Below are 26,621 nucleotides of genomic sequence, written 5' to 3' on the forward strand. Positions count from 1 at the left end.
TACCCAAAACCAAAAGGACCAGAAACAAAAAGTTTAATGCCTCTTTGGGTCTGTTACTCGGCATGTATCAAAGTTCACGTTGGCATTGGATGGATATAATGATGTATGTGGAAACATTGGATCCGAGAACCAGCCGCCACTGTTGGCAGAGGCTCATGTCAAGCAAAGGCTCAATCCCGGTTGGTTTCTTTACCGACTTGTATAATTCATATATGGCTTTATGTATGAATATCCTATTTAATGCTGCTGCCTCTCTTGGAAAGGCAACCATATTCTTAAACATGTACCCATGTAATGTAAACAAACGACTTGTGACGAGCTGACCACTACTACCTTAGCAGTGAGTTATCGCAATGACTTGGGACTCAAGGTGCTAGCAAGTGGGGAAAAGTCTCACGGGGAACAAGACATTCAGGCTCAACTAGCGAATCACATTGCTCGTTTTGATCATCTGCATCGCTTCCAATGGCCTGACCTCAATCACTATGGAGACCAGACGAGCTTTTTTCAGCTCTCAAGATTCCGGCTACAGAAGGGTGGCATGGATGTCCATGACAACCATGGATATCCGTTCTGCTACTCCGTAGATATAAGTGTTCGTGTTCCAGAGTATTATTATACGATTTGACTGAATTCTTGGTAGCCATGGCTATTGGGGTTGGGGAATGGGCCTATAATCTCGCTACCCGTCTGTGCCGTTAATGTTATCTTTGCCTTGAGCTGTATGATAGGATCGTCTATTTATGTATAGGATTAAGTTTGAGACATAAAACTTTGGGTCAATAAGCTCACCAACACCTCCCTGAATAGGCAGCGTGGCGGCATCTCGAAACCCAGCAGCGGCTTGCTTGATGAGTGTAATGTCGGCATCTGCCTCAGCCAACCAGCCACCGTAGTAGCCAGATGCCCTTATCTCGGGCACCCATGATTCACCAGCAGTACAGAGTACTCCGTTCTAGGTATGTTCACCAAGGCAGGTAGTTACTTAGCCTTTTCACGGCGCATAAGATTGGCCAAAAAACGAGGATGACTGCTTCATGCTATGGAGTATGGAGTAAGTGGTTCCCCCCTATGCTGTGCATAATCAAGAAAGTTAACATTATTGATTTGAGTTGACTTGTCAATTTGGCTCTCGTAGAAAATTGCCCTGGGTGCATCCACTAGCCATGCACCCGACTGTGCCCATTGTTAAGAATATCTGTGACTCTACCTAGCCTTCGTCAACGCCTAAAGAGTATGTGTTGTCTTGTGACACATTGCCCTTGCCGGGTTTCGTGAGATCATCGCCACCATCCGAAGCTTCTGTATCCACTGAAACTTTGATTGTACGGAATTTGCGAATAGGAACTCCTCGAGTGAATAGCTCATCAATTTCTTCCAGAGTCTTGCCTCCACACTCAGGGATACAGAGCCACGAGAATAACGTCGCCATGAACGAAGTCACTCCGAATATGAAGCCGACTTTAGACCCAAGGCCAGCATGCGATTGGTCAATGAGGTAGGGAATACTGAAAGCAACAGCCCATTGAATGACAATGTTGAAGACCGCACCCACAGCATATGTGAGATCGCGTAGTCCGGTCGTGGGGATCTCTGCGGCTACAACGTGTGAGAGAGGCGCCCATCCCAGCGAAAATCCGACGCCGAAGAGGGTCACGGTCGCAACGATGGCAGACCGGATGCTCTGCGAGGGGTTCTTGACAGTTCCGAGCCCACCCATGGTCATAAGACTGGCTGTCTGAAGGACTGCTCCGGCTATCATCAAGGGACTGTCGGATCATGTCAGTTGATGTTGTTACGAGTGAGTACTCAGGTAAAACTCACACTCGTCCTGTCTTATCAGACAAGAACTGTGTCAAGAAGACAGCAACAATGTTGAGCGCAGAGTTGATGCATGACATAACAAAAGGATTGACCGAGTTCAGACTTTGTATAAAGATTGTGCCATATTTGGACGCAAAGTTCTGACCCGTGAGTTGAAGAAAGATGTTGACTCCGATTGTGATTAAAGTTCGTTTGAGATTCGCTGAGGTCGTCAGTAAATGTCATATCCCAGATATTGGTAATTGGTGTTAGCTTACTTCCTCGCCACATGCCCATAAAACTGCCCTTTTTAACAGTGTTGTTGAGGGCATTCTGCATTTCTCGAAATTCGTGCTCGATCTCGTCTTCGGTGTATGCCCCTTGTCGAAGTAGTCGGAGGGAGTTGAGAGCATCCTCCTGGCGATCTCGGGTCAATAGCCAACGGGGAGACTGGAAGAATTAGAGAGATTCGGTAGCCATCATGGTAGTTCTCATACCTCAGGGATCCACCAGACAGCTACTGCGAGGATAGAAGGAATCACGAAGAAAAGGCCATAGGGGATCCTCCAGGAAGCATGCCCCTTGATGTCGCTGGTACCTCGACAGATGATGGACATGATGAGGCTACCAAACTAGACCAGCCATTAGCGAAAAAAAACACCATGAAGGAAAAGGGGTCTCAGAAGAACCAAAAGACCAGACTGATAAGTGCCAACGACAAAGCCGCGAGCCTCTGCAGGAACAAGTTCTGATTGCAGAACGGGGACTAAGGCGAGCTCCATTCCGATGTAGACATACGTAATAGTACGACCAGTGATTGCTTGAGTTGGGGTCTTGGACGTAATCAAGATGATTCCGGATATCAAAGCCCAGAAACACATGAGAAACATTGCCAGACGGCGGCCAAAGCGACGGCTGAAGAGGTTGCCAAGAACGAGGCCAAACACAAAACCAATAAACTGTATACTGTTCAAGAGGGATAGGAAGACAGTCTCGAGAACGTATGCACCAGTGGCTTCATCAAAGGTTCCGAACTGTCTCTTGAAGAAAGGCATGGCCTGAGTGTTGCTGAAGGCAGCCTGGTCCATGCCGAAGTTGAGCTGCGACAGGGCAATTATGCCACAAGCATAGATGAGGCGGCCGTTGAAGCAGGCAAGGAGCCCGCGGGTGCGTTTGGGAGGCGCCATATTTGCTTGTTGCTCGGAGTCTCGGATCATCAAGTTGCTGGCCTGGATGCAACTCTTGGTTTCCGAAGACTATACATGCTCATATTTATACATGGCTACCGATTGTGTCCATAAATTGAAGCTTCTTTTCGTCAGAACTGGACTCGATCACGCGAGATGATCTAGGACGCGATGGAACATGGCTTTGGATAGTATTCTTGATGTTGGACGGGCATCATTGACGAGTGTAAGTGTCTTCCAAAGGCATGGCTGTGGTATCAGCTTCGGTTAACTGAACCCGGAACTCGATAGTCGCCCATCTCTGGTAAAGTCAATGGCGTGCTAGGGGTTCCCCGCATTTCGGGGAGTTCGATAGGTTGTTTTGGCGACGCGGATAGACGGGTCCGTGTATGCCGGAACGGAGATGACGGGTAAAGACGGAGACGGAAGACGTTCGGAGTGGGGCCGATTAGTTCAGTACTGCGTGTTGAGGGCCTCTGGGGCTCCTCTCATTTGGGCCAGTGGCTGATGCTTTATGCTCGGCCTATGGGAGTTATAGATATTTCTGTTTAAGCATTTGTAAAGGTAGATACATCCTCCTTTTGGGATAGATGGACGGAGAAGACGCGGATAGACGGACTTAAGTGGACCTCAAGCACCCTCCATTATCAAGTGTGTAATAGCTAGATCCTGTCAACTCCACACTCCAATGAGCTCTCCATAAACAGTTAATAAGGTAGATAGCCCCGGATTGAGAAACGAAATGTAAACAATTATCAGAAATTCTCTCTATTGCTCTGCCAGGGCTGTCTCATCTACCCCATAATCTATAGCCAGTTCTTAAAGCTCAATATGGGTTCCATTCCAACCCGCAAGCAACCCAACTTTCTCGTCATCGTCGCCGATGACCTGGGCTACAGTGACCTCGGATGCTTTGGCTCCGAGATAGCGACTCCGAATCTCGACCGTCTGTCGCAGACTGGTGTGCGACTGACCAATTTCCATACGGCTTCAGCATGCTCTCCAACTAGGAGCATGCTGTTCTCCGGAACGGACAACCACATTGCGGGCCTGGGCCAGATGACAGAGCACATGGCGAGGTTCATGGATAAGTATAAGAACAGGCCTGGCTACGAGGGGTACCTCAACTTTCGTGTTGCTGCGCTCAGTGAGATTCTTCAAGATGCTGGTTATCATACCATTATGTCTGGAAAATGGTAGGTTGAGAGTAACTTGACAGCCTCAGTCCATGACTAAATGTTGTCGCTAGGCACCTCGGAACGACGAATGAGACCTCACCTCACGCAAGAGGTTTCGACAACAGCTATGTCTTCTTATCAGGGTGCTGTAATCACTACAACTATGAACCACAACTTGACGACCCAGCGCACGGGTTCTTCACACCTATGAACGCCGGCAAGTTCTGGATGCAAGACGACAGATTCTTGGATCGAAAAGACCCAAAAGATATCCCCAAAGACTTTTACTCGACAACTACCTTTTCTGAAAAGTTGATCGACTACCTAAAAGATCGCAAAGACATTGAACAGCCATTCTTTGCGTATCTGCCCTTCACAGCACCTCATTGGCCTCTACAGGCGCCCCGCGAGACAATCGAGAAATATAGGGGTATCTACGACGAAGGGCCAGCAGCCTTGCGCAAACGAAGGTTGGCGAATCTCGTTAAACTGGGACTTATCTCTGAAGACACGGAGCCAGCACCTATGACAGTCGAACTGTGGGACAAGATGTCGCCCACGGAGAAGGCTGAGTCGGCGAGGAAGATGGAAGTCTATGCTGCTATGGTAGATCTCATAGACGTTAATATCGGCCGCGTGGTGGACTATCTCGACTCTGTTGAAGAATTAGACAATACCTTTGTCCTCTTCATGTCGGACAACGGTGCTGAAGGGGCTATGCTCGAAGCTGTTCCCATGATGGGCAGTGTTGGTAGTGTCCCAAGGATCATCAACAAATACTATAACAACTCGATTGACAATATGGGAATGGCAGACTCTTATATCTGGTATGGTCCTGAGTGGGCATGCGCGTCAATGGCGCCCTCTAGGGGTTTCAAGACTTGGATCACCGAAGGCGGTATTAGATGTCCATGCCTTGTTCGATACCCTCCTTTCTCGAAGGCTGGCGGATCGCATACCGACTCGTTCTGTACAGTGATGGATATTCTGCCAACAGTCCTTGACTTGGCTGGTGTCCCCTTACCAGGAAGCAAATTCCGAGGCAGAGAAGTGTTCCCCGTCAGGGGTTCCTCATGGGTGCCGCATCTTGAAGATCAATCCCCCACTTTTCACGATGAGGAGAAGGAGATCACTGGTTGGGAGCTGTTTGGTCTCCGAGCCATCAGGGAGGGTCACTGGAAGGCTTTATATATGACCGCACCAAGGGGAAAGGACAAATGGGAGCTATACAACCTGAAGAACGACCCCGGCGAGTTGCACGATCTCGCTGACGATAACCCTGAGATCATGGATCGTCTGATCGATTTATGGGAGATCTACTACTCAGAAACAGGAATGTTTGACCCAGGGCATGAATTCGGTGTCACCAAGATTTAAGGCTTCAACAAATGTCGGTTGCTTGTCTCGCGAGGATTAGTACATCATCACATTTTAGGCATATGGTTGCAGGTTCCTTTGTTGATCCCTATGTTATTCTGTGACAAATGTTCTGACGTAAACTTGTGTGACGGCGAGCTATATACTCTGAAGAGAATAGAAATGTTTCTTGGTGTATAATCTTCCTTGCCATCAATGACTCGTCTCAAAATTCAAGCGCACTCTCTCAAAATTCGCGACATGCATATCGTGTGATTTCTCTACTGATACCCTTGCCTCAGGAAACAAGACCACGGCGCAAAAGATAACCAATCTAAGGGCATACTAAGGCTATACTAAATTCAGTACTTTTATTGTTTAGGATCGAGGTCCTAAACTCTTTTCATCATCTAGCCAAATATCGTTTGTTTCAACTTTTCCTTCTCTCCACTGCTCTCACACATGTCACGAAACACACCCTCTTGTTGCCAAAGCTCCTTGGGAGTTCCAAACTCTGCAACCTGACCGTCTGAAAGGACGAGGATGCGATCAAAATCGGCAATGGTGCTCAGACGATGCGCAATGACGATGAGTGTGCTGTCTGTAAACTCCTCTCGAATGCTGCGCTGAATAAGGGCATCGGTAGCCATGTCGACGGCGGATGTGGCCTCGTCAAGTACCATGATCTTAGGACGTGCCACAATGGCACGAGCGAGGCAGAGCAGTTGTCTTTGGCCCTGAGATAGGTTGCCGCCAGATTCAGAGATTGGGCTTGATAGATCTCGGAAGATGTTCGTATTCTTGGCAGCAAGTGTCGAGGTTGCCGCAGAGGCGGGCTCATTAGTAGGTGTCACTGGCTGTGAGTCGACAAGATGAACACGACCCAGTGACTCGCGAAGCTCATCATCTGTATTGTCCTCAAATGGGTCAAGGTTGGATCTGATTGTTCCTGAGAAAAGCACAGGATCCTGAGAAGATGTCAGTCTTCATGCAGTAAAACTAAAAGCGAATACACATACCTGAGGAATGATGGCTAGGCGAGATCGTAAGCTATGCAGGTCAATTTTGGAAATGTCCAGGCCGTCGATGGTGACGCTACCAGAACGGGCCTCCAAAAATCGGAATAAGGCGAGAGTCAGAGATGACTTTCCAGCACCCGTACGCCCCACAACACCGACTCTTTCGTTATTCTTGACATCAAAGGAGATCCCCCTGAGTACTGGTGGGAGTTCAGGGGCGTATGAAACCTCGAGATCCTTAATCTCCATAGTTCCGGAAGTAGGCCACGCGGCAGAAGGCTTCTCTCCCTCAAGCGACTCGGTCTCAAGTTCGGTGTATTCGACAACTCGCTCGGTTGAGTTCATATTCAGTTCCATACCAGCATAGTTTCGAATGGTCCAGAGGATACTCTCGGCAAAATCCATGGCAAAAGACAAGGTGAAACCGGCCAAAGCAGCGTCCATACTAGGGCTCACAATAACAATTATTCCGACAATAGTCGAGAACAATGTACCAATAAGACCCATACGTAGACCCATCCAGCGATTCACAAGCCACATGTAAGAGGTGATGATGCTCCACGAGTCAAGCTTCTCATACATCCTGTCAATATAGACCTGTGTCTTCTTGTAGCCTCGGATTGTCGACACACCCGCAAGAGCTGCGTTGAAGAGCTCGAAGACCGGAGACTTGCAGTTACTCTCGAGTCGTTTTAGTGGTCGCGCGCCATAAAGATACCTATTACCCAGTAGGATACCGAGCCCAAGAAGAACTATAGCCAAGGGGATCACGATGCCGGACGCGAAGAAGGCGGCCACACAGACACCGATCAGGGATAGCAAGTTAGAGATGAACTGAGTCCAGTCCATAGTGATACGGTTATCGATGATGTTGAAGTCGGAGGAGAATCGATTCAGAATTCTGCCGACGGGAACAGTGTCGAGCCATCTGAGAGGAGTATGTAGGACAGTAAACAGCATCTTTTCAAAGAGTGATCGGCTCGCTTTGATAGCAAGGAAATAAGCCCAGAAGAACCTGAATGTGCCAACAATTGCGGTAGCACTGGAAATGGCAATGTAGATCCATAGGTAGTACTTCAAATCGTAGTGAGTTCCACTAGCCCTGAACTCGGGCGCAGAGGAGTACGGGAAATGCTGGAGTGAAAATACTGAGGCGTGGCCATGTTGCTGCTGGATGCTGCCAACTGAAATACTTTCGTCGACATCACCGGTCCAAATTCGAAGCCACCATGCTCGACCTGACATCAATATTAGCGGTAAACTTGACCATAGATTTATAATGCTCACCAAGAATGCCAATTTCATATCCAAGAAAAACAAGTGCACAAATACTCCAAAGGACAACGCCGCCACTGTCTTGCAGATAGGTCAGATAGACATGCTTCTTGACGACACCCCTTTCCCGAACTTCTTCCTGTATGAACTGCTTAGCGTTCTTGGAGGGCACTTTCTGCAGCGTGCTATTCTCATCATTCTCAGCTGGGCCTGTGATGGATGCTTCCTCGGAATTGACTGCCGTTGAGGAATCCGTAGTCTCGTCTTCAGAAGCTTGCTGCGCAGTCTCTTCGTGCTGGCGAATCTCCTCCAGGGTCCCATCCTTGATAAAGTCAGAAATCAAACCAGCATGCAGAGCAACACCTTCACCAAGCTCCACTATATACTTGGCCTTCGACTGCACCAAAGCAACGTGGTGAGTGACGAGGATTCGAGTACGTCCCTTGCAAATATCGCCCGTGACACACTTCTCAAAGATATGGCGGCCCACATGTGCATCGACAGCACTAAAGACGTCGTCCATTACTAAGATATCGGCTCGTGAGTAAATGGCCCGAGCCAAAGTGACGCGCCATTTCTGACCGCCAGACAGATTGATGCCGTTTGCACCGAGCTCCGTTTTGTCGCCATCTGTCAAAATCTGCAGATCCTTCTTAAGAGCGCACACATCAACGACCTGGTTGTAGCGTTCCTCGACAAAAGGGAGTCCAAACAAGATGTTATCACGCAGAGATGCGCTCTCGAGCCAAGGAGTTTGGCCAACATAAGCGATAGATCCAGGAATGATCCAGTCGCCGAGGTTTGCTTGGGCATCGCGACGCTCTTCTGGGGCGATGGTGTTAGGCACATATACAGAACCCTCCAATACATCAGTTTCACCAAGAATGGCAGAAAGAAGTAAACTCTTTCCTGTACCGGTCTTTCCAGAAATCACCGAAAGTTCACCAGCGGGGAATCTTATGTTGAGACTTCTCAGGATGAACCTATCCTCATCGGGTGTTTCGTCATCTTCGGGCCAGGCAATAGATGCGTCTTCGAAAGCCACATCTGTGCCTTCGGAAAGCGTATTCTTCATCTCGGGACCATTGAGATACGTTTGGATTCGCTTCAAGGAGACAAACGTGTCAACTCCCATCGTAATGAGTTCCGGTAGCACACCGAGCGAGACTTCCAAAGCCTTAAAAATTCCAATGCTAACGAAGGCAACAGAGGGCAAAAGTTGACCGTTCATAACAGCATAGACGGCAAGGGATGTCGCAGCAAGCAAAATTGGGCTGACGACCCAGCATCCAAAGAGACCGGTATCGACAACAAAAAGTCCCCATAAGGTCTTCAGTTCCCTCTCTCGCATAGCCAAGATGCGCTTTTCCCAGCGACTCTCTAGGGCAGCGAACTTGATCTGTCTCATTCCAAGAAGAGCTTCGTTGACCACAGCTAACTTCTCATCGCGGAGCTTCATCAACTTATCCGATCTGGACAGCAATTCTCGAGAGAAGTAGGTGTTAGCGGGAAGGGTAAGACCCCAAGCTATAAGACCAGCTGTGAAAGGAATCCATCCAATCAAGCGAACCAAAAAGAATGAGAAAAATAGCAGTTTGAAGACGCTGTTGATAATCAGGAACTGGAAACCCGTGAAGTTCGAGATTCGCAACGCATCGACACCAACAAGGTTGACGATTGCTTGTCGAGACTTCAACACACTTGTGCCATCATCGGCATCTTCTTCATTTTTCTTGTCTTCCGCTTGGTCCTGCGGCTCATCTGACTCTTTTGACTTATCTGCAGACTTGACGTTCTTGCGTCGAAGCGACTTTTCGAAGATCAGTGTTGACAATTGCGACCGGATAGGGAGAGCAATGCTGGCAAATGAGTACCAGAACACCCATCCTTCAACCCACTTTGACACATCAGTATACGACAAAAATGTTTATATGAAGCACTTACAGCATCTAAGAGGTTAAAGCCAGCCATCGTAAAAATCAGAATCCAGAGCTCCAAGTTGGATGCTCCGGATAGTCCTACATCGCGCTGTTCGAGGATGTTGATCACACGCAACATAGTCCAGAAAGGTAACAAGGCCAGGATGTTGCGGAATACAGTAAGGGAGAGCTGTACCATAAAGGAACCTTTATATGCCCAAAACAGAGAGCGGAAGAGACTGCCTTGAGGTTTGGATGCGAGCCAGTCCTCTTTCAAATCAGCAGCTCTCAGGGTCCGGTCTACATGGGGGACGTCGCTGGCATCCAGATCATTCTTTTTGACCGCGAAAGAAAGGAGGGGGTCTACCCAGGACCACGTGTAGCGGCTGAAAGCAGAAACAGTCCATTGCTCGTCGACTTTTTGGTCTTTGAAGAAGACATCAGGTCGGCGTGGAAGCAGCACGCTGAAGAGGCAGAGGAAGACGACTGCACCAACATTCACGGCACGAAGAACAAGAGCAACTGTGTTGTCTCGAGTAAAAAACTGAGCCTCCTTAATCAATTGGGGCACAGTAATGGTGGTAACAATGAGAGAAGACCCAAAAAGCCACAGGCCAAGATCGTGGACCTTTACAGGCGCATGATGGGCACTCAAGGAGATGGCATGGAGAAGAATAAGAGCCTATTTAGATAAGAACGTCAGTGACCATTGCATATTGCCATTCCATTCCAAATACTCACCCATGCCCCAGCAATGAGCCAATTCTTAAGCAAAAGCGAGTCTGACTGCGAAAGCGATTGAAGTACTGAAATTGCAATCGATGTTCCAAGACCGACAGCGGACAAGGCAAGGATGAAAACTTTGGGAAGACGGTTTGAGAAAGCGGCCAAGCTTTCAGGCGTACTCTTGCCATCAGCATCCTCATAGAAGTTGTCCCGTGCAGTGCGCTTCCGTAGTTGGGTGACAGCTGTGGCTAGAGCAGGCGTAGTGGCCAATGCTACAACAACAAGGCCTGTGCCAGTCAAGATCACATCGATGTTATTGGGCACACCCATGATTGAGGCTTCCTGGGCAGATCTGCTGAAGAAGAGTCGTGAGAAGCAATGGCGAAAAACGCCAGAATATAACTTTTGTCGTCACCCTCTGGTATGGTTGTTGTGGTGGTTATACTCAGTGAGTTGTGAAATCTTAAAAGGGCCAGGCTAGAAACAGTCTATACATTTGACGTGCTCCGAAATGACGAGGGAAAAGAAGGGAAAGATAAACAAGGACTCCAGCACAGGTTTTAAAAAGATTCGAAATCAGTCACGCCTTACGCATGTAAGCTGGCTGATGCCGCTTCAAGGATTTGTAAAAAAAGACGGGGACCCTTCAAATCCGTGGTGAGTGGGTTGAGTCAACGGAACAAGACGTCAGAAAGATTCGGTTAGATAATCAAGAGGTGCGGTTTTTTGATCGAGTTTAGTCTTAGTGCTTCGACGAACCGCTCGAACAGGGTTGAGAGAAAATAGTCTGGGGGGTTGGTAGAGGGGGGCAAGGATCTGATTGCGAGATATCTCACAAAGGTCCATTGTTGGGAACCTAGCAGATTTGAAAAAGTTCCTTTGATATCAGGTTGCCCATGACTCTTCACGGCGAGGCATCAGCGACCCATAAAAAGTATAGTTCGTTTCTAATGCAAGGTATGATGTGCAGAAAGTGAATGCCATAGTGTGGTATCAAAGGGATCCGGCTATCAAGTGTACTTCCTAGTACGGAGGTACATGATACTCCCCATATCACCCAGCACCGGGGCTCTCGGGCAAGATCTTTTGACAAGTCTCCTCTTTTGTGTCTCTTGCATTAAGCAAAATGAGGCCGGCATCGTTCAGTCACCGCTCGTCAGCCACTAGAGGTGACAATGCAGGGTCTTTTCGAGCCTGCCAATCAACACCACAAACCATTCATGTGGTTGGCGGAGACTAACAAGGGCCAGTACGATCAGCAACCATCTTGAACGACAGATTTGATGAGGAGGATCTGGCGAGGTTGTGTCCGGAGATAGGCAGTAATATTGATGCCTTGGACTACTAACTTCGATTCCAGGCAGTATGACGTGCTATGCACAGCTGCCTTGGAAGTTTCGATTGAGTATGTTTTCGCATCGTAGTTGGCGATTAACTAAAGAATTTATTCTGAGCGTGGTGTAATACGAAGAGTCAAAGTCCACCCAGCGGGTTGGGAATGCCGTTCCCGGGACGTTTGGCCCGTGCGGAGATCGCTAAATTCAGTGGACATCTGGAAGGTGGGCCCGGCGAACCGTTTATGGAAGGACCTTGAACGAGCGGGCAATACTATCCCGTCTTATCCATCCCATCGGAGAGCCTTATACAGACAGAGATACGATTGAATTAGACATTGTATATTGTATAAACGAGTTTTCCTTTTCATCTTCCAAGAAAGCCAATCAACAGATGCGATCTCAGAGCGGGCAAGGTCAGATACTGACAGCTTCAACGGATAGTCTTTCTTAAAACTGGATGTTATATAGAAGAATGACAATTGCCCAAAATTCATGATCAACATGATGGCATCTGCTGTGACCCTTGTTGAACTATATCATCACCCATTCAGAGTTCCGGCGACGTGACTCATCAAGCCAAGCCTAGATGGTTTCCTGAGACATGCATTATTGGTTGGCGCAGGATGTAGAAAGCACCCATACGAGCGAGATCTAAGACACATAGACTACCTAGTCAACGTAGTAAGAAAATATCTGGAGTCTGATACTATCGGGCATTTGACAAAACATTGGAGTGAGACGTCGGAATCAAATATTCCGAAAGTACGGCATTGTCCATCACTATGCCAGGATTGTGCCCTTGATAATTGCGGTAGCTTGAGATTTCTGATCATTACATACTGCTTGGCTACGAACTGTAGGGATCAGCTAGGCGGCCACCGAACTTCACACGAACCGTTTATACCGGTACAGGGTTACGGTTACTCTACGACGGCTTGACTGGCTAACTGGGTACGGTGTACCTAACAGTCCTTTTTTGAATTCGGATGTGAAGGGGGTGTGAAAGGCTTCATCTATTATCTACCAAATGAATTCACACTTTTCAGACTTCACAGCTGTTGTATCTAAATCGCATTTCTCTATCCAACCCGAGGTCAACATGAGGGAACACCACGCAGGTCTATGCATATCGATGATATTGGCTCCTCCTACTTATGTTCATCACCGAAATTCACCAACCTCCAACTTTCTCTCACTTCGAACACACATCACATACTTTAAACACATGTATTCTAAATAAAATCGAGATCAATGCACTCAAAGGCTCAAACTCGTAGTGGAACACCAGAACTCCACTCCTTATCACATCCACACATGAGAGGATGCCGCAATGGCAAATGGCGATGACGCCTTCCACCTTGTACCGCGGGCAATCATGGTCTTCCACGATAACCCAAAAATGGCTACAAAACTAAAAAGAAATTGGCGTCTTCGGAAGACCCAGCTTCTGGATGACCTTTGCCCGCTTCGGCTTCTCCAACCTCGGGCTTCCGTCCGCTCTTCCCCACCTCCGCCGTCAATGAATGGATGAATGAACGGATGTCAAGAGCCAGTAATTCTTGTATGAATGGACGTCCACCATGACCGGCATCAACTCTCGGATCCCAATGTCATACTCATTCGACCTTCGTGCTCCCATCAGAAGAGACAGTACAACAACCCTGTTTCCGACCACATCTGCAACATCGCCGGGCTTCTCCTGCAACTCGCCGGAAGAGCCCACCACCCAAGACGGTCAAGATCACGATGATGCCCATTCCCAAGGATCGGGTAAACGACAGCGCCGACTTACCACCACAGACTTTACTCGCAGGAAACGCGCTGTGACGGCCTGTCAATTCTGCCGTGTCCGTAAGACAAAGTGCGATAATGTTCGTCCAACATGTGGCTTTTGTGTGCGACATAGAGCCAAGTGCATCTATTCCGACGCAGACAGTGAGATGGGAGATGATGGGGTGGAAGATGCAGTTTCCAATCGTCAGATACTGGACCGTCTGGATGAAATAAAAGAGATACTCCAGAAGACCAACGACTCACCTCGACCTCTCTCAGATGTTGAGCCTATGCTCACTAACATCGAAGTCCCCCAAACACCCGCAGCTGGCAGTCCATGGACAAGGTTCTCTGCTGGTGCACAATACGAAACACAAAAGGGATCACAAGTGAAACCGCACGAATCTGAGCGGCTTCCCTTTGCTGCTCTACGTTGTGAATCCCTGCTTCAATGGCCGGCACTCAGCAACATTATCCCGAGCGATGCCCGTGACATTGACTCGTTCCCACTAAGTCCGGGATACAAAGAAAGCAGTGTACAGAAACCAAATAGTACTGGGAAGGGCATCGATGAATCCTCATTTGTCACCCTCTGCCGAAAGTTTCTTGCACATGTGCATCCCCGAAATCCGGTTCTGGACGGCCAGCAACTCCTGAGGCATGCTCGTACTACAGAAGAAAATGGTCTGAAATGGGACACTCCATCCTGCCTCGTTGTAAGCCCGCCACTTCTCTTCATATACTATCAACCTAACAATTCTAGCTGTTGTCATGTGCTCTGGCTGAATATACTGGCTTTTGGATAAAACCAAATGAGTATCTTGTCCTGCCAACTCGGGAGCAGCTTCGGCAAAGAGACGACCCCGACCAGGGTCCCAGGGCTGAGCCATACTTTGCAGCAGCGCAAAAGAGGATGGGTCTTCTTGGTAATACTATTGAAGATATTCAGTGTTTTGTCTTGGCGACCATCTTCGAGAAATTTGCCTTTCGCCCGCTGAGAGCGTGGTACTACGTTCAACAAGCCTGTTCCCGTCTGGAGATTCACCTGCGCCAGCGTGGTGAAAGACCCCGAGTGCCTTTTCGGCAAAACAACCCGGCAGACTATCATTTAGAGCAGAGACTCTTCTGGACCTGCTTTCGAGCAGAAAGGTCAGTAATGATCACCGATATATCTGGTAGTTGAGTGTTGATTCGTTTGCAGTGAGCTTGTCTTTGAACTAGGATTGCGACCGAGTGCCCTCGAGAGTTTCTCATACCCAGAGCCGCTTCCAACACCCCCGGAAGGCTTATTGGCTGGAACTGGGCAGACTCCGAGAATTGAAGGCTCACATATTGACCAGGATGAAGAGCAACGCTATGTTGACGAACGAGGGTGGTACTACTATCTGTCCGAAATTTCCATCCGACGTACGGTAGACGAGACCTTGAACCTTTTGTACAGAAATGGGGAAGAGTATTGGATGAAACACCCAACATACTTGATTCGCCAGTATCATGAATCTGAGCAACAGATATCGCAGTGGTAAGTTTCTACTTGGCTTAACGTGGGCTACAAACTGACAGGAGCTTCAGGCATTACCATCTTCCTGCTGCAGTCCAGTTTGAAAACGATAGACTTCCAGAAGAGGAATTTGCATCTGCTCTTCAAGGCAGGGCATCCCTCTGGCAAGAGTATACGCTTCGCCCTATCTTTTATTACCTGCTGCACTGTCCTCAAGACGATCCTATCTTTCCTCAGATGCACACTCTTGCGCTCAAAGAAGTCAATATCTGTGCCAAAATGATCCATCGTCTCGCTTTCCACGGGCGTCATGGTGGTACATGGCTAATATCTCGTAAGATCTTCCTAAGCGCATGTATTATTCTTGCTACTGCCTCTAATCCGCACCGAATCCATCCTCCTGATCAGTGGCAAATGCTCATTGAACTAGCGATACACACACTGGAGCGTTGGGCAGTGGATGCTGTTGACGTTGGGCAGATGGCCGAAATTTTGAGACATATGTATCGCCAAGTATGAACAACAATGCATCAACCCAGTTTATAAGGAACAATCGAATGATATCCTAATATCCATAGCTTGTTGCAAACTTAAGTTTTTCACAGCACAGATCACTAGGTAGATTTAATATACTCTAGTAGAGGTGATGGAAGACCCTGTAGGACCAATCGCACATATTTGTATCTCGCCAATTACATGTTGCTATCGTCACAAAACTGTATGTAAATCATGAAGCTCATTTGTGTTCAGTCTGGGGGTCATAAATCGTTAAGAGCTAATGTGCTAACAAAGAGACTCCTGAATGGACGCTGAGCCTGCGAAATAGATTGCCTTCACTACATATGTCGTTCAACGAAAGTAATAAAATCACCACCACCACACACACAATAAGAGGTAATTTGAATCCCCTTACTTCATTCCTCGTCGGAATCGTTGAGAGTCTTCTCAAATCCCTCAAGGGGGACTGCAGTTTTGATGTAGTCGCGGAATCCACGGCTCATCTTCACAACTGCCCTGAGATGCTTCTCGGTGATTGTAACCCGCTCCGAATTCTCCTCGTGAGCCTCATTCTCAGCCAGAGCGAGGGCTGTTTGCATGGCATTGCGGATCTCTCGCCCATTCCACTTGAGGCTACGAACATCCTGGCTATCCCACACAAAGTCGCGAGCCGCACCAGAGACATGGATCAACCCGTTTGAATCTCGGCTCAAGCGATCAAAGTTATGAGTCCAGATGCGCTCACAGTCCTCGTGAGTAAGACTCTTGTAATGCAATGCGACATGAATACGGCTGAGGAATGCGGTATCAAATGACTGAACACGATTGGTCGTCAGGAAGAGAACTCCACGATAGTACTCGAGGGCCCGGAGAAACACAGATACAAGCCCGTTCCGGGTAATATCCTTAGAGCGACGGCGCTCGAGGTAGATATCCGCTTCATCAAGAAGTACAAGAGCACCATAGCGTTGGCCAAGCTCAAGGAAGTAGCTCAAGTTGGCCTCAACATTGAATGAGTCAACGCTGAGATCACCACTGGTAAGTGAAATAAGGGGCCGATTGGTGAGCTCGGCAACGCATTCAGCGGTGCAAGTCTTTCCAACGCCGGGTGCGCCATGGAGCAGGAAGATTCGGCCTTCTCCCTTGTTCTTAACAAAGTCATTACCCCAAGGGGACAGCTTCCCGTCTCCCAGGTCAGCAGCAAACTTTCCAATCAAGGCCTTGACAGTCATCTTGATCTCACCATCAAGAACAAGATACTTGAAAGCTTCCTTGTCCGTCTTCAACTGTTTCAGGTTGGCGATGTTTAAGTGACCCCATCGTCGGTCGCCAAGGAGGAATCCTGGCATAGTCTTGCTGCACACAAGATAGAAGAGGTCGCTATCTGGGGGAGAGTCTTGGGTAGGATCAAGGTCTTCAAATCCATGATACGGACTTTCGGTACTATAGCTTGGGCGATTTGCCATACAGGCATCGCAGCCACATCGCGGAAGATCCTTGGGAAGATGGTCCTTGGAAGGAGGCGCGGTTTCATTGTAAACCGGGATGCGGTGATAGCGACCTCCGCGCATGTTATCGGGTCCTTGATTATAGAATGTGTCAAATCCAGGGGCATCACAGATAACACGGCCGCACATGAAGCCGGTTGGCCCACGGCATTGTCTGTTGCTCGGCCCGGAATTCACAAGAAGTCCCTCGTAGTCCATGTAAGTTGGCCGCTTCAAAAGCTCCCAATAGAGCTTGCCTAGGGCAATGTTCTTTTCCTTCATTGTCATTCCGCCTTGGGCTTCGAGGTCTTCAGGCCAAAAAGCTGCAGGAATGATGGAAAGGCTCCCGATGGCTTGCTCACCAAGCCAGGGAGAGAGGTTGTAGCTGAACATGAAGCGATTGACTTTTGTACCATTTGACTCGAGCATCCAGCAATTGATGTTGTAGACATCACATGAGTTGTTGTGTCCCTGTCCCATAGTGACGCTGCTAATGACATATGGGGTCCAGATATCATAGCGCTTTGCGTAGAAGACATCTCCTGGCTTGAGCAGAAGCCAAAAGAGATCAAAGGTAGCCCTAGGGGTAGCAAGTTTATGGCGCTCCTCTTCACGACGGATCTCATCGCCGAGGTTATCGTCAAGGAACTTGAGGAGAACGTCGATATGCTTTGATGTAGTCGCGGCGTAGTCAGGGTCATGGGCCAATGGTTGATTATCCTTGTAACGGGCGAGCTCCTGCCTATGATGGTAGAGGACTCGGTAAGGGGCATTGATCTTCACAGGCTTGCCGTCAAAGCTGACGTAAGGATAGTAGGCCACTACAGCCTTGAGGGCATTGATAAGGTGATCTGAATGAATGATCATGAAGGGACGGGAAATTTCTGGACCAGGAACTTCGGGATCTTGACCTTCTTCTGGGTAGAGATTGTCGTAGCGATAATCAATGTTCTCGAATGCTTCAGTAATCGGCCTGTCTTCCTGGTCTCGAGGACCTCGAGACCGACGGTGGATAGGGATGGGGGATCGACTCCGGGGCAAGACCTTCGTGATGATCTCAAGAACGGGTTTCTCATCTCCAGTTGCATCATCATCGACAACGAGGTTGATATCGCCATTGAATCCATACGGGGGAACATGCTTGAAAGCGACGGGGCTTTGGCGACCTATCGTACGGTTAGCTCAACATCAACATGGAGAATACATGGCTGAAAACTGACATTCTATGACATTATTTTGCCAACCGAGATACTTGACCACATGAAGGACATCTGGCACTTTGCCATCGATCTTGAGGATTTCTGTTTTTGGGTAAACCCTGGGCATAGAGGCCATATGCGGACTATGTCTATATCTTGGCCTGGACCTGGGTGGGATGTCCTCGAAGCTCACGATGGAGCTGGTATCATCGCCATCAACGATGTTGACTTCACGAGGCTGAGGGGTATCCATGGTGATTCTGAAGAACAAACAAACTTATAGAGAGACAAGAAAGACACAGGAATCAAGAAACAGTTATGTCAAGAGGGTCTGAAGGTGAGAGAATGAGCCGGCTAGGAGAGAAAACGTGAGCATCCTGTCTACTTTATAGAACAATTGACAAAGCTGTGTAAGCTGAGACTGACCTATCACGAAATTGAGCAACAGTTCACCCAATCAAGGAGTTCCGCTGTCATTAGCTATGTAACAGTCAAGGCAGCAACGCCTAGTGCCAAGCCCCGTGCTGTTTGCCTTGAGCAAGTGTAGCACAGTTCTGGAGTAGCCTATAGAGAGGCAAGAAACCCTAGGACCTCAATCCCAGATAATAGAAAGATTTAGGCAAGTTTGCCTAAATTGTCTAAGCTTAGGGGGTTCTCTGATGAATTTATTTTGGCATCCTCTCTCAACGTCTAGTTCCCTGCTCCCTGGGTTTAGCACTTGGAGTGGTGTGGAGATACTGGGCATGCCAGCTGCAGTACAGCCCTACGCAGCCTTAAACGGCATTGCTAGAGGTCAAAAGTGGATCGTCGTTTGATGTGTGGGGATTTATAGCGTGAAGCTATTGTGAGGGTACATATGTAAGCTCCCAGGCTCCCAGATCATTACTCCACCAAACAGCTCATTTACTCCAGGGACTATTTAGTAGACCTTGAGACGATTGGGCGTTTTTCGCACCTTGACCTGAGGTCGCTGTCCCAGTTCACACCGAAATTTATTTCTGAAATAAGCAAATCGCTTTCGACTCATTGAGAAAAGAATCACTTCTCAATTCTTGGCTACGTGCAGAAGTAGGCTACCATCCACGAGGTTGCACCGCCTTCCAAAAAGCCCCGTAGTAAGCCTTGGGCTACCTTACTTATGCAGCCAACCATCGGAACTAGTCCTCTGTGTTCCCGCAGACCCATCTGGACCCGAGCAAGCCAGTGGAGAGCCCTCAGTACGTAGGGCTCTCCTGGTATGCCGCCGTCTGAGGTTGATAACTTGACATGTATGTGATCACTCTGCGGACCAATTCATCGCGAGTGGCTGCAAATTGAGCGTCAGGCCCCTGAGTCAATCCCTGATTAACTATTGCGCGAACTAGAGCGGCGAAGTGTCGGCGATAACCTTTCTCGATCTCAATGTCTGCCAACTGTTGTTCACTGGGCCCTCTCGTGAGTATGATCAAAGGTGAGCGTGGAAGCTCGTCCTGGTCGGTGGTTTCAGTGTGACCGTAAGGCTGTAACAGCTCATATGAGGAGCAGTTGTTCTGTGCAATGTACTTCTGAAGGGGGAGCAGAATATCCCGGAAGCCATACTGACAGCCTGTGACGTCGATCAGCCATCGTTCCTCCGATGAGTCCAACGTCGCTTCGACAATGGTATGGAACTTCCTGTCTGCCATGATGCCATCATGGGGGTGAAATTTGATAGTGAGGGGAGGATTCTGAATCTCAACGACGGCGACATCCATTCGAGAGACAATTCCTAATCGATAACTATTAGCAAGATGACCCCTGGATCCCAATAAACGGCTTGACCTACCGGCCAAGAGACCCCTGGCCATCGGACCAAGTAGAGAAATCGACATAGTGCACTGGTTTACTAGAAGAGCAGCTTGTTTGTGTTCTTCAATACTTGTGAGGTGGCTCGGGAAAGGATGGCGCTCGATTCGGTTCGGTTTGTGTGTGAGGACTAGAGTTCCGTTGTCCTTGTCGTGTGAGATTCTTGTCACATGAATGTCGTATACAACCTCCTTGTACGCCAAAAGTGCTGCTTTGAGTAGCTTTGCTGTACGTAAAAGAGTTTTGCGTCGTTGCAGGTTGTAGCAACACTCTTGATGAGTTGGCTCGTGAGCTGCCCGGCATTCAGGGCTGCACCAGAAGGTAGTGACAGCATCTCCGTCGTCGTATTCTGGAGCTCCCACACAATGAGAGCACCCCAAGGTTGAAGCCTTGCCACAGTGAGCACAACTGCCCATTTTTGAGTGCCTGGTAGAGGATGCTTCAGGTTGATGAAGTTGGGAATTGTTGTGTATGTGAAAGTTTGAAAGGAGAAGTGCAGCGAGAACGTGAATCACGAAGAATAAGTAACTGCCTGAGCTCCTGGTTTGGCTTGATCTCTTGCCAAGTACTAATGTAGGTATTGAACAAGCACAATAAGAACACAATAAAGAGGCATGCCTAGACCTAGTAGGTCCTTACCTGAGTTATGCGCAGAGTGAACATTGAACCTCTACTTATACAGAAAGCAGACGTGCCAGCAACGGGTGACTAAGGTACCTTAGCAGAAGGCACCAACCACTCTCGTTTGATACGGGCCGGAACAAACAATTTGAATGTTTGCGCTCTTTTAGAAACGAGTCAGTCACGCATAAATCATTGTCAGCTCACTGCTATTCATAATGCCAAATGATTCTATACGGCAGAATAGGCGCAGCCTCTATGCTCAATTTCCACCCTATAACGCCGTCCAACTTGTCCAAAACTCCACCACTCTTAGTACAGAGGTAAGGGAGACACAAGAGAGCCCCAACCAGAGAACCCCAGGTTCCTTCAATCGACTAGCGACGGAACTATTCAGTTCCCACCGTTCCTTGCGTTGGAGGTGACGTTGCTGGCGTGCGCGAGCAGAAACTTACAACAGGTCAATGTCAGCTTGCACGCCTTTGTCCATCCATCATCTTGCGCAATTCCGAGTTTGATGCTGACATCTCCAATCTTGTCACCGTCAATCTTATATGGCAAGCTAAGAGGTGTACCAGTTGCTTCTGTTTGTCTATGCACATACCCGCCCAGCTGTCGCACAAGCTCCAGAAACCCAACCATGGCGTTATCAAAGCGTCGGTGCATGAAGGTTAATCCTAGAGGCATATCTCCAGAGCTGTACAACTCGAGTACATGCTTCTTTGGGGGGGCATTGACAGCACGACTGCCTATTCGACTGGAAGAAGGGCTTGGTACTTCGTATCGGATGATTCTTGAGGTGCTTCCCATAGGCTGCGGGTCATATCCATCAAATCTGTAGGAAAGTTTGTCCGCAACAGTAACCAAAAGTAGCAGTGCGTGTCCCCATGCGGCGTTGATTTCTGGCCAATCTACCGGTTTGTTGGAGAGACGGCCAAGCCTAAGACCGTTGATTGTCGCAAAGCTCCCATCGTGGCTGATGCAAAAGGTGTCATTATATACGTTAGATCGCTGCAGCTTTTCTAGGAGCTGGGAGTCGTTGCTGTACTTGGCGTTGATGCTGTCCTTTTCCGCCTGGAATTCACCCATCTTGGTGGCAAACTCGTTTCGTTCCCTCCAGAACTTCTCCTCCTCTTTATCTAGTTGTCGCGACTCCTCCTCAAGGGCTACAAGTTCCTCATCTAAGGAAGTCTTTTCCGACTCCAGCTTTTTCAGCTCTTCCATAGCTGTTGCTCTATCCTGCTCAGCTTTTCTCAGCGCTTCCTCTTGAGCTTTCATGTCTTCTTCGCTTGGCTTGTTCGCTTTCGCCTCCTTCAGGTGTTTAACATAGGCGTCTCTTTCGCGTGAAGCAACCTCTAGCTTCTTCTGTAGGCCCTCAACAAGCATTTCCGTACATTCAACGCAGATAGGGTGGTCGATATCGGATCGCGCAGATAGAATTTCGAAAAGTCGGTTGACCCTATCCATCTCGTTTCCAACTGGCGCGTCGACGTTATCCCCATTACTTCTGGCAGAGCTGGCGCGGCGCAGTGGTGTTGGCATAGCGGGAGACTCTGTAGGCTGACTCGGATGAGTCATCTGGGACTCGGACAACAAAACAAAAGACATAGAGGAATCGCGGGGATGCCCTCCATGGTTGCGCTTGAACGTCGGTGGCCCGGTATTTCTTGAAACTGTTTCGTATAGAGACTTGCGCGCTTGCTCTTGTGGTTGCGTAATCCGTGGGCTCGTCACAGTTGATTTCTTGAGGGTCTGGGGAGATGTAGATGCTGGAGAGCAAGGTCAGATACATGCACAGAAAAAGGATCAGGCCACATACAAACAAGCACATCGTAGGCGGCTGGGTTGAGATCCTCAAGGGATCCGTCCAGCCTAAGAGGCTGGCGGCATTTCTGGCAGTTCATAATTGGGTTAACGAGCAGGCATTGTTCGAGGCTGGCTGCTGGACGAATGCGCTGTGCAGAGCTGTTAAGAAAGCGTGCCGTGTCGTTGGTGGGAAAGGCAGAGAAAGTAAAGAAATGGACAGAGTAAAGTGTGGTGGATGTCTTAGCGGTGACGTCGGGTTATGTTTAGCACTGGGAGCCACGAGCCAATGCGCAGTTGATCAGGGTACGGAATCATAGGGAGAAACTTAGAATGCATAAGCTACTAGTAATACTTCATTGCACAGCAAGTAAACAAAAGAAACTAACTGCAAATAAAGAGCTATCGCAACTAAGCCTGGCTTTCATATTATTTCATAAGGTCACATGAAGCTATCAAAGGTCGATAGCGTCCATATGGTGATAATGGATGGTCTGCATTGAGGTAAGCATGGATGGACTGTAGCCAGGACTTAACCCCGCCAAATTGATCGATAAGATCCACATGGATCCAAGCACTTTACGCGTCACGGCGCGTCTAGACCCTTCAGTTGCTCCTCCAACGAGACATCGTCATCAAAGAATTCAGGAGCCATCAATTGGAGGGCTACCATGCATCCTCATAAAGAATATGTCGCCAAATCATGCATGATTTAATGCCAACAAAGATTCCTCAGGGCTTGTTACGATCATAGTCACAATGGAGCCACCGACAAAGAAAAGGCGACGGGGCTCTTCACCTCATAAAGAGGTTCAAGATGAAAGTGACGATGACGAACTTGCCTCACATCCTCAAGAGATTAGGATGCGTCGAGACCCTGATATTCAGCTTGCACTCAAGCGGGCAAATGCTGACCATAAACTGCAAGCCACAATGGCTCATATTATCGAAAAATACAGCCGGGACTTTGAGGGTATTGGCGACGAGATCGACATGAACACCGGAGAAATTGTGGTTAACAACGGTCACTTGCGTAATATGCGAGATGAGGGAGATGTTGAAGGACTATGGATGGAGGGCGACAGTAATATCGACGAAGATGAAGGAGTTCTGCTCGAGGACCTTACGGATGGATATTCCGATAGCGAAGAACCAGTCAAAGGAGTGCAACATTCTCAGAGCGATAACCAGAATAACCAAGAACCAACGTTTACAGAGCAAGGCACGCCGAAAAGCCAAAGAACTCACAGCGGAGTGTCTCGGGAAGCACTACAAACTGATATGGATACGACCATGAATCCCTCACAAAATAATAACGCCATGTTGAATGCCAGCGAATCTCACTTTGGTCCTCCATCCTATGGACCAGGTTCGTCAGTTGGGTTCGGGCTAACACCAGGATTTGGGCCCTGGGGAGGGATGTACGGGTTTCCCATGCAAGCCTGGGGTCGAGACGATATTCCTCCATATTTTAACATGCCACCGAGTATGCCAGGACCTTGGTTTACCGGAGGCAGATACGACTTCCCTTCTCACAACGGACAGACGTCGATTTGGGGTCGTAACCGGGCCAAGAAGACAAAGCGGGCTGGCTCTATGAAAGCATCCTCCAAGCAGGCGATGTGCAGACACCCCAGCAGCTCTCCTACGGAAGAGGAGGCAGTTGCAGATGACCATCACAAATCCACGTCTGAGGAACAGCCACTCGATAATCAGGAAGATCTCGCCCCTGATAGAACGATAAATGATACCGACGAAGACGATGATTTGATGTTCTCTGAGACTACTGAGGTAGCGTCGACCCCTGAGGCAAGTCTTGTCCTCCCATCAAAAGAATCACCCGCGAAGGGTGAGGTTCATCGACATTCACAAGGGGCACTGGAAGAAACCAATGGAAATGCTGTGAAAGTGCCCCAGCAGAACGACGAAGACGATTCTGGTCGGAGACGGTCTGGCCGAGCGAGGAAACAAACTGAGTATATGGGCAAGATCTCTTGGGACGACGCCAAAGAATGGCAGAAATCAGGCCAGAGTTTGAGAGTGGAGCTATACAAAGCTGATCCAGTCATTCGCAAAGACTTTGAGAGCGTCGATCATGTCGGTGATGAGTGTGCCTTGTCCTCGGAGGAGCCTCAAGACAATGCGCTGGGAACAATAGCCCTCGAAAGGGGGATAACCTCCCAAAGGCAGGTTATACCAGATTCACAGGACACCGCGACTCCTTTCAACAGCAGTGCCCCCGAGGCACCGGAGCGCAAGGTGGGAAACGACAAACACTATGCTTCTGATGTACCTCCCGTTCCTAGCATGGAGCTTTCAGACGACGAAGCCCCTCTTGTTCTTTCGAGGATCCGAGCACCAAAACGCCATCTAGAAACCCGAAAGCCTTTATCGCCACTCATGCCAACAGATGATCGAATTCGAAGCGCTGATCTCATTGTCCATGTTGCGAGGTCACCAAAGCCCAACCAAAGAGCAGCGCCTATAGTTGAGTCTACGGTTGGGGATATGCAGGACCAGACTATAGAGCCTCTTAAGCGCAAGCGGGGAAGACCCAAAGGCTCAACCCGCAAGGCTCAAAACAATAATACTGTTTCCAGTATGAAGGGCATAACAAGGGGCCCCACGGCGCTTCAACGCCATGATACTGGAGCGCCAAAGAAGCCAGATCCTGCGAATCCCGGTATTGAAACTGAGTTCAAAGATCACTCGACCTACGGCACAAGGAGCCATGGTTGCCCGGATCGCGATGAAGAAACCCTACCAAAATCGGATAATGATGATACAGAGACTGAAGAACGTCCCGTAACACATCATCTAACAGGCGAACTCAAGTGGCTTCTCAAGACAAAGCCCAAGAGCCCAGTATCTTATAGGTCACAAGCTACAGCTTCAGACGAGACCATTAAGCTTCGGCGGTCCCGGGAAAGGCTCCAAAAGTCCAGTAACAGCACATACAAGTCAACAGAACTCGATAAGGATGTTTCAGATGACCAAGAGGAACAACCAGTACCTCTGACGCCATCCGGGCTATTGCGGGAACCAAATACAATTCTGGATGGGCCTATGAAAGCACCGGAGACCATTATAACCGTCAGAGACAAGCAATCATCTACCGCTAGTCCTTCCTCGCCCATCCATGTTGAAGAACCTCCCAACTATAGCGATCTAACAGATGAGAGTGGGCCTCGTCTTAATGACAACTCGTCTGATGATGCGCCTCCTCAAGACGAAGCTGTTCATGATGACGAATCTCTCCCCGAATTGCCTCGAGATACCACGGTTCAAGGGGTATCGACACCACGGAAGCCGAAAGATACCAGGACTCCCCTCACAGAACCCCCTTCAAGCTCTCACAAACCACACACCCCTCGTCATGCTTCCATTCGTACTACTCGTGCACCATCATCACGCCGATCCCTCCTCTCATTTGTGTCGGATTCGGAATCAGACACCGGTGAGTCTCGGGATGAGTTAGCGCGCAGAGTCAAATCAACATCAAAGACAGCAAGCGTCCGTCCTTCAACGAAGAGGATTTGGCGAGCAAGTGCCCTAACCAGAGAAGTCCAACGGACACCCAGTAGAAAGCGTTTCCATGAGATGTCCAGCCCTATCAACACTGTTAAGACACCGGGGGGCACGGTACGAACCTGTGGTATAGATGGTTATCAATGTGGCCGAGACTTTTGCTTCTCTTGTATATAAATGGCCGTTCTGATCTTGCAGATTACTTGGTACAGAAGACCGTAGAACATAAAACGTTGTGGGAATCAATATACAACAAGCAAACATGGCGCTGTGGTTTCATTTAATGCTTACGCTACTCGAGAAAAGCTGACCCAAAAGCATGAAAACCTCCAACTACAAAGCTAAAAATAAATAAAAAGGTTAGGAGTGTTGGTGATTAGATTAGCCCTCGATCTCAACGTGCCATAACCCCCAGAACCTGGAACGCCGAAACCACATTGTTCTCATTCCACATCGCCCCTGTAACAACTTCCGAGATGATGCGGCATGTCGCGCAAGCTTCTCCTCACTACACCGAACCGTTTGAATCGTACGTCATGCTAAGGCTGTAGGATATTCTCAATACAGCCCCAGTCTCCTGAAATCCA

At 48.7% G+C, this 26,621-nt stretch overlaps 8 protein-coding genes; 3 read left to right on the forward strand and 5 right to left on the reverse strand.

Annotated features, from left to right (window-relative positions):
- Nucleotides 1–1,210: 1,210 nt before the first annotated feature.
- Nucleotides 1,211–2,990, reverse strand: FFUJ_00579 (RGT2-like protein; the record flags this gene model as incomplete). XM_023573136.1 has 5 exons in its annotated part: nucleotides 1,211–1,769; nucleotides 1,825–2,026; nucleotides 2,082–2,253; nucleotides 2,301–2,435; nucleotides 2,493–2,990. 5 exons carry the CDS (start codon nucleotides 2,988–2,990, stop codon nucleotides 1,211–1,213), a joined length of 1,566 nt encoding a protein of 521 aa, XP_023424910.1.
- An 831-nt stretch (nucleotides 2,991–3,821) lies between these two features.
- Nucleotides 3,822–5,545, forward strand: FFUJ_00578 (probable Arylsulfatase; the record flags this gene model as incomplete). XM_023573137.1 has 2 exons in its annotated part: nucleotides 3,822–4,186; nucleotides 4,240–5,545. The coding sequence occupies 2 exons, from the start codon at nucleotides 3,822–3,824 to the stop codon at nucleotides 5,543–5,545; spliced, it is 1,671 nt and encodes a 556-aa protein (XP_023424911.1).
- Nucleotides 5,546–5,934: 389 nt separating this feature from the next.
- FFUJ_00577 (multidrug transporter family protein) lies at nucleotides 5,935–10,793 on the reverse strand (the record flags this gene model as incomplete). XM_023573138.1 has 5 exons in its annotated part: nucleotides 5,935–6,492; nucleotides 6,544–7,781; nucleotides 7,831–9,715; nucleotides 9,763–10,419; nucleotides 10,479–10,793. 5 exons carry the CDS (start codon nucleotides 10,791–10,793, stop codon nucleotides 5,935–5,937), a joined length of 4,653 nt encoding a protein of 1,550 aa, XP_023424912.1.
- Nucleotides 10,794–13,380: 2,587 nt separating this feature from the next.
- On the forward strand, nucleotides 13,381–15,593 carry FFUJ_00576 (uncharacterized protein; the record flags this gene model as incomplete). XM_023573139.1 has 4 exons in its annotated part: nucleotides 13,381–14,289; nucleotides 14,337–14,722; nucleotides 14,775–15,095; nucleotides 15,146–15,593. The coding sequence occupies 4 exons, from the start codon at nucleotides 13,381–13,383 to the stop codon at nucleotides 15,591–15,593; spliced, it is 2,064 nt and encodes a 687-aa protein (XP_023424913.1).
- Nucleotides 15,594–15,988: 395 nt separating this feature from the next.
- On the reverse strand, nucleotides 15,989–18,511 carry FFUJ_00575 (related to TOB3 (member of AAA-ATPase family); the record flags this gene model as incomplete). XM_023573141.1 has 2 exons in its annotated part: nucleotides 15,989–18,225; nucleotides 18,280–18,511. The coding sequence occupies 2 exons, from the start codon at nucleotides 18,509–18,511 to the stop codon at nucleotides 15,989–15,991; spliced, it is 2,469 nt and encodes an 822-aa protein (XP_023424914.1).
- A 961-nt stretch (nucleotides 18,512–19,472) lies between these two features.
- Nucleotides 19,473–20,498, reverse strand: FFUJ_00574 (uncharacterized protein; the record flags this gene model as incomplete). XM_023573142.1 has 2 exons in its annotated part: nucleotides 19,473–20,005; nucleotides 20,063–20,498. 2 exons carry the CDS (start codon nucleotides 20,496–20,498, stop codon nucleotides 19,473–19,475), a joined length of 969 nt encoding a protein of 322 aa, XP_023424915.1.
- A 598-nt stretch (nucleotides 20,499–21,096) lies between these two features.
- On the reverse strand, nucleotides 21,097–22,607 carry FFUJ_00573 (related to Beclin 1 (coiled-coil myosin-like BCL2-interacting protein); the record flags this gene model as incomplete). XM_023573143.1 has 2 exons in its annotated part: nucleotides 21,097–22,472; nucleotides 22,523–22,607. The coding sequence occupies 2 exons, from the start codon at nucleotides 22,605–22,607 to the stop codon at nucleotides 21,097–21,099; spliced, it is 1,461 nt and encodes a 486-aa protein (XP_023424916.1).
- Nucleotides 22,608–23,265: 658 nt separating this feature from the next.
- FFUJ_00572 (uncharacterized protein) lies at nucleotides 23,266–26,211 on the forward strand (the record flags this gene model as incomplete). Its single annotated transcript, XM_023573144.1, has 1 exon — nucleotides 23,266–26,211. One exon carries the CDS (start codon nucleotides 23,266–23,268, stop codon nucleotides 26,209–26,211), a length of 2,946 nt encoding a protein of 981 aa, XP_023425533.1.
- Between the last annotated feature and the right edge of the window lie 410 nt (nucleotides 26,212–26,621).

The sequence above is a fragment of the Fusarium fujikuroi genome, chromosome FFUJ_chr01 (assembly GCF_900079805.1).
Source record: "Fusarium fujikuroi IMI 58289 draft genome, chromosome FFUJ_chr01".
Lineage (NCBI taxonomy): Eukaryota > Fungi > Ascomycota > Sordariomycetes > Hypocreales > Nectriaceae > Fusarium > Fusarium fujikuroi.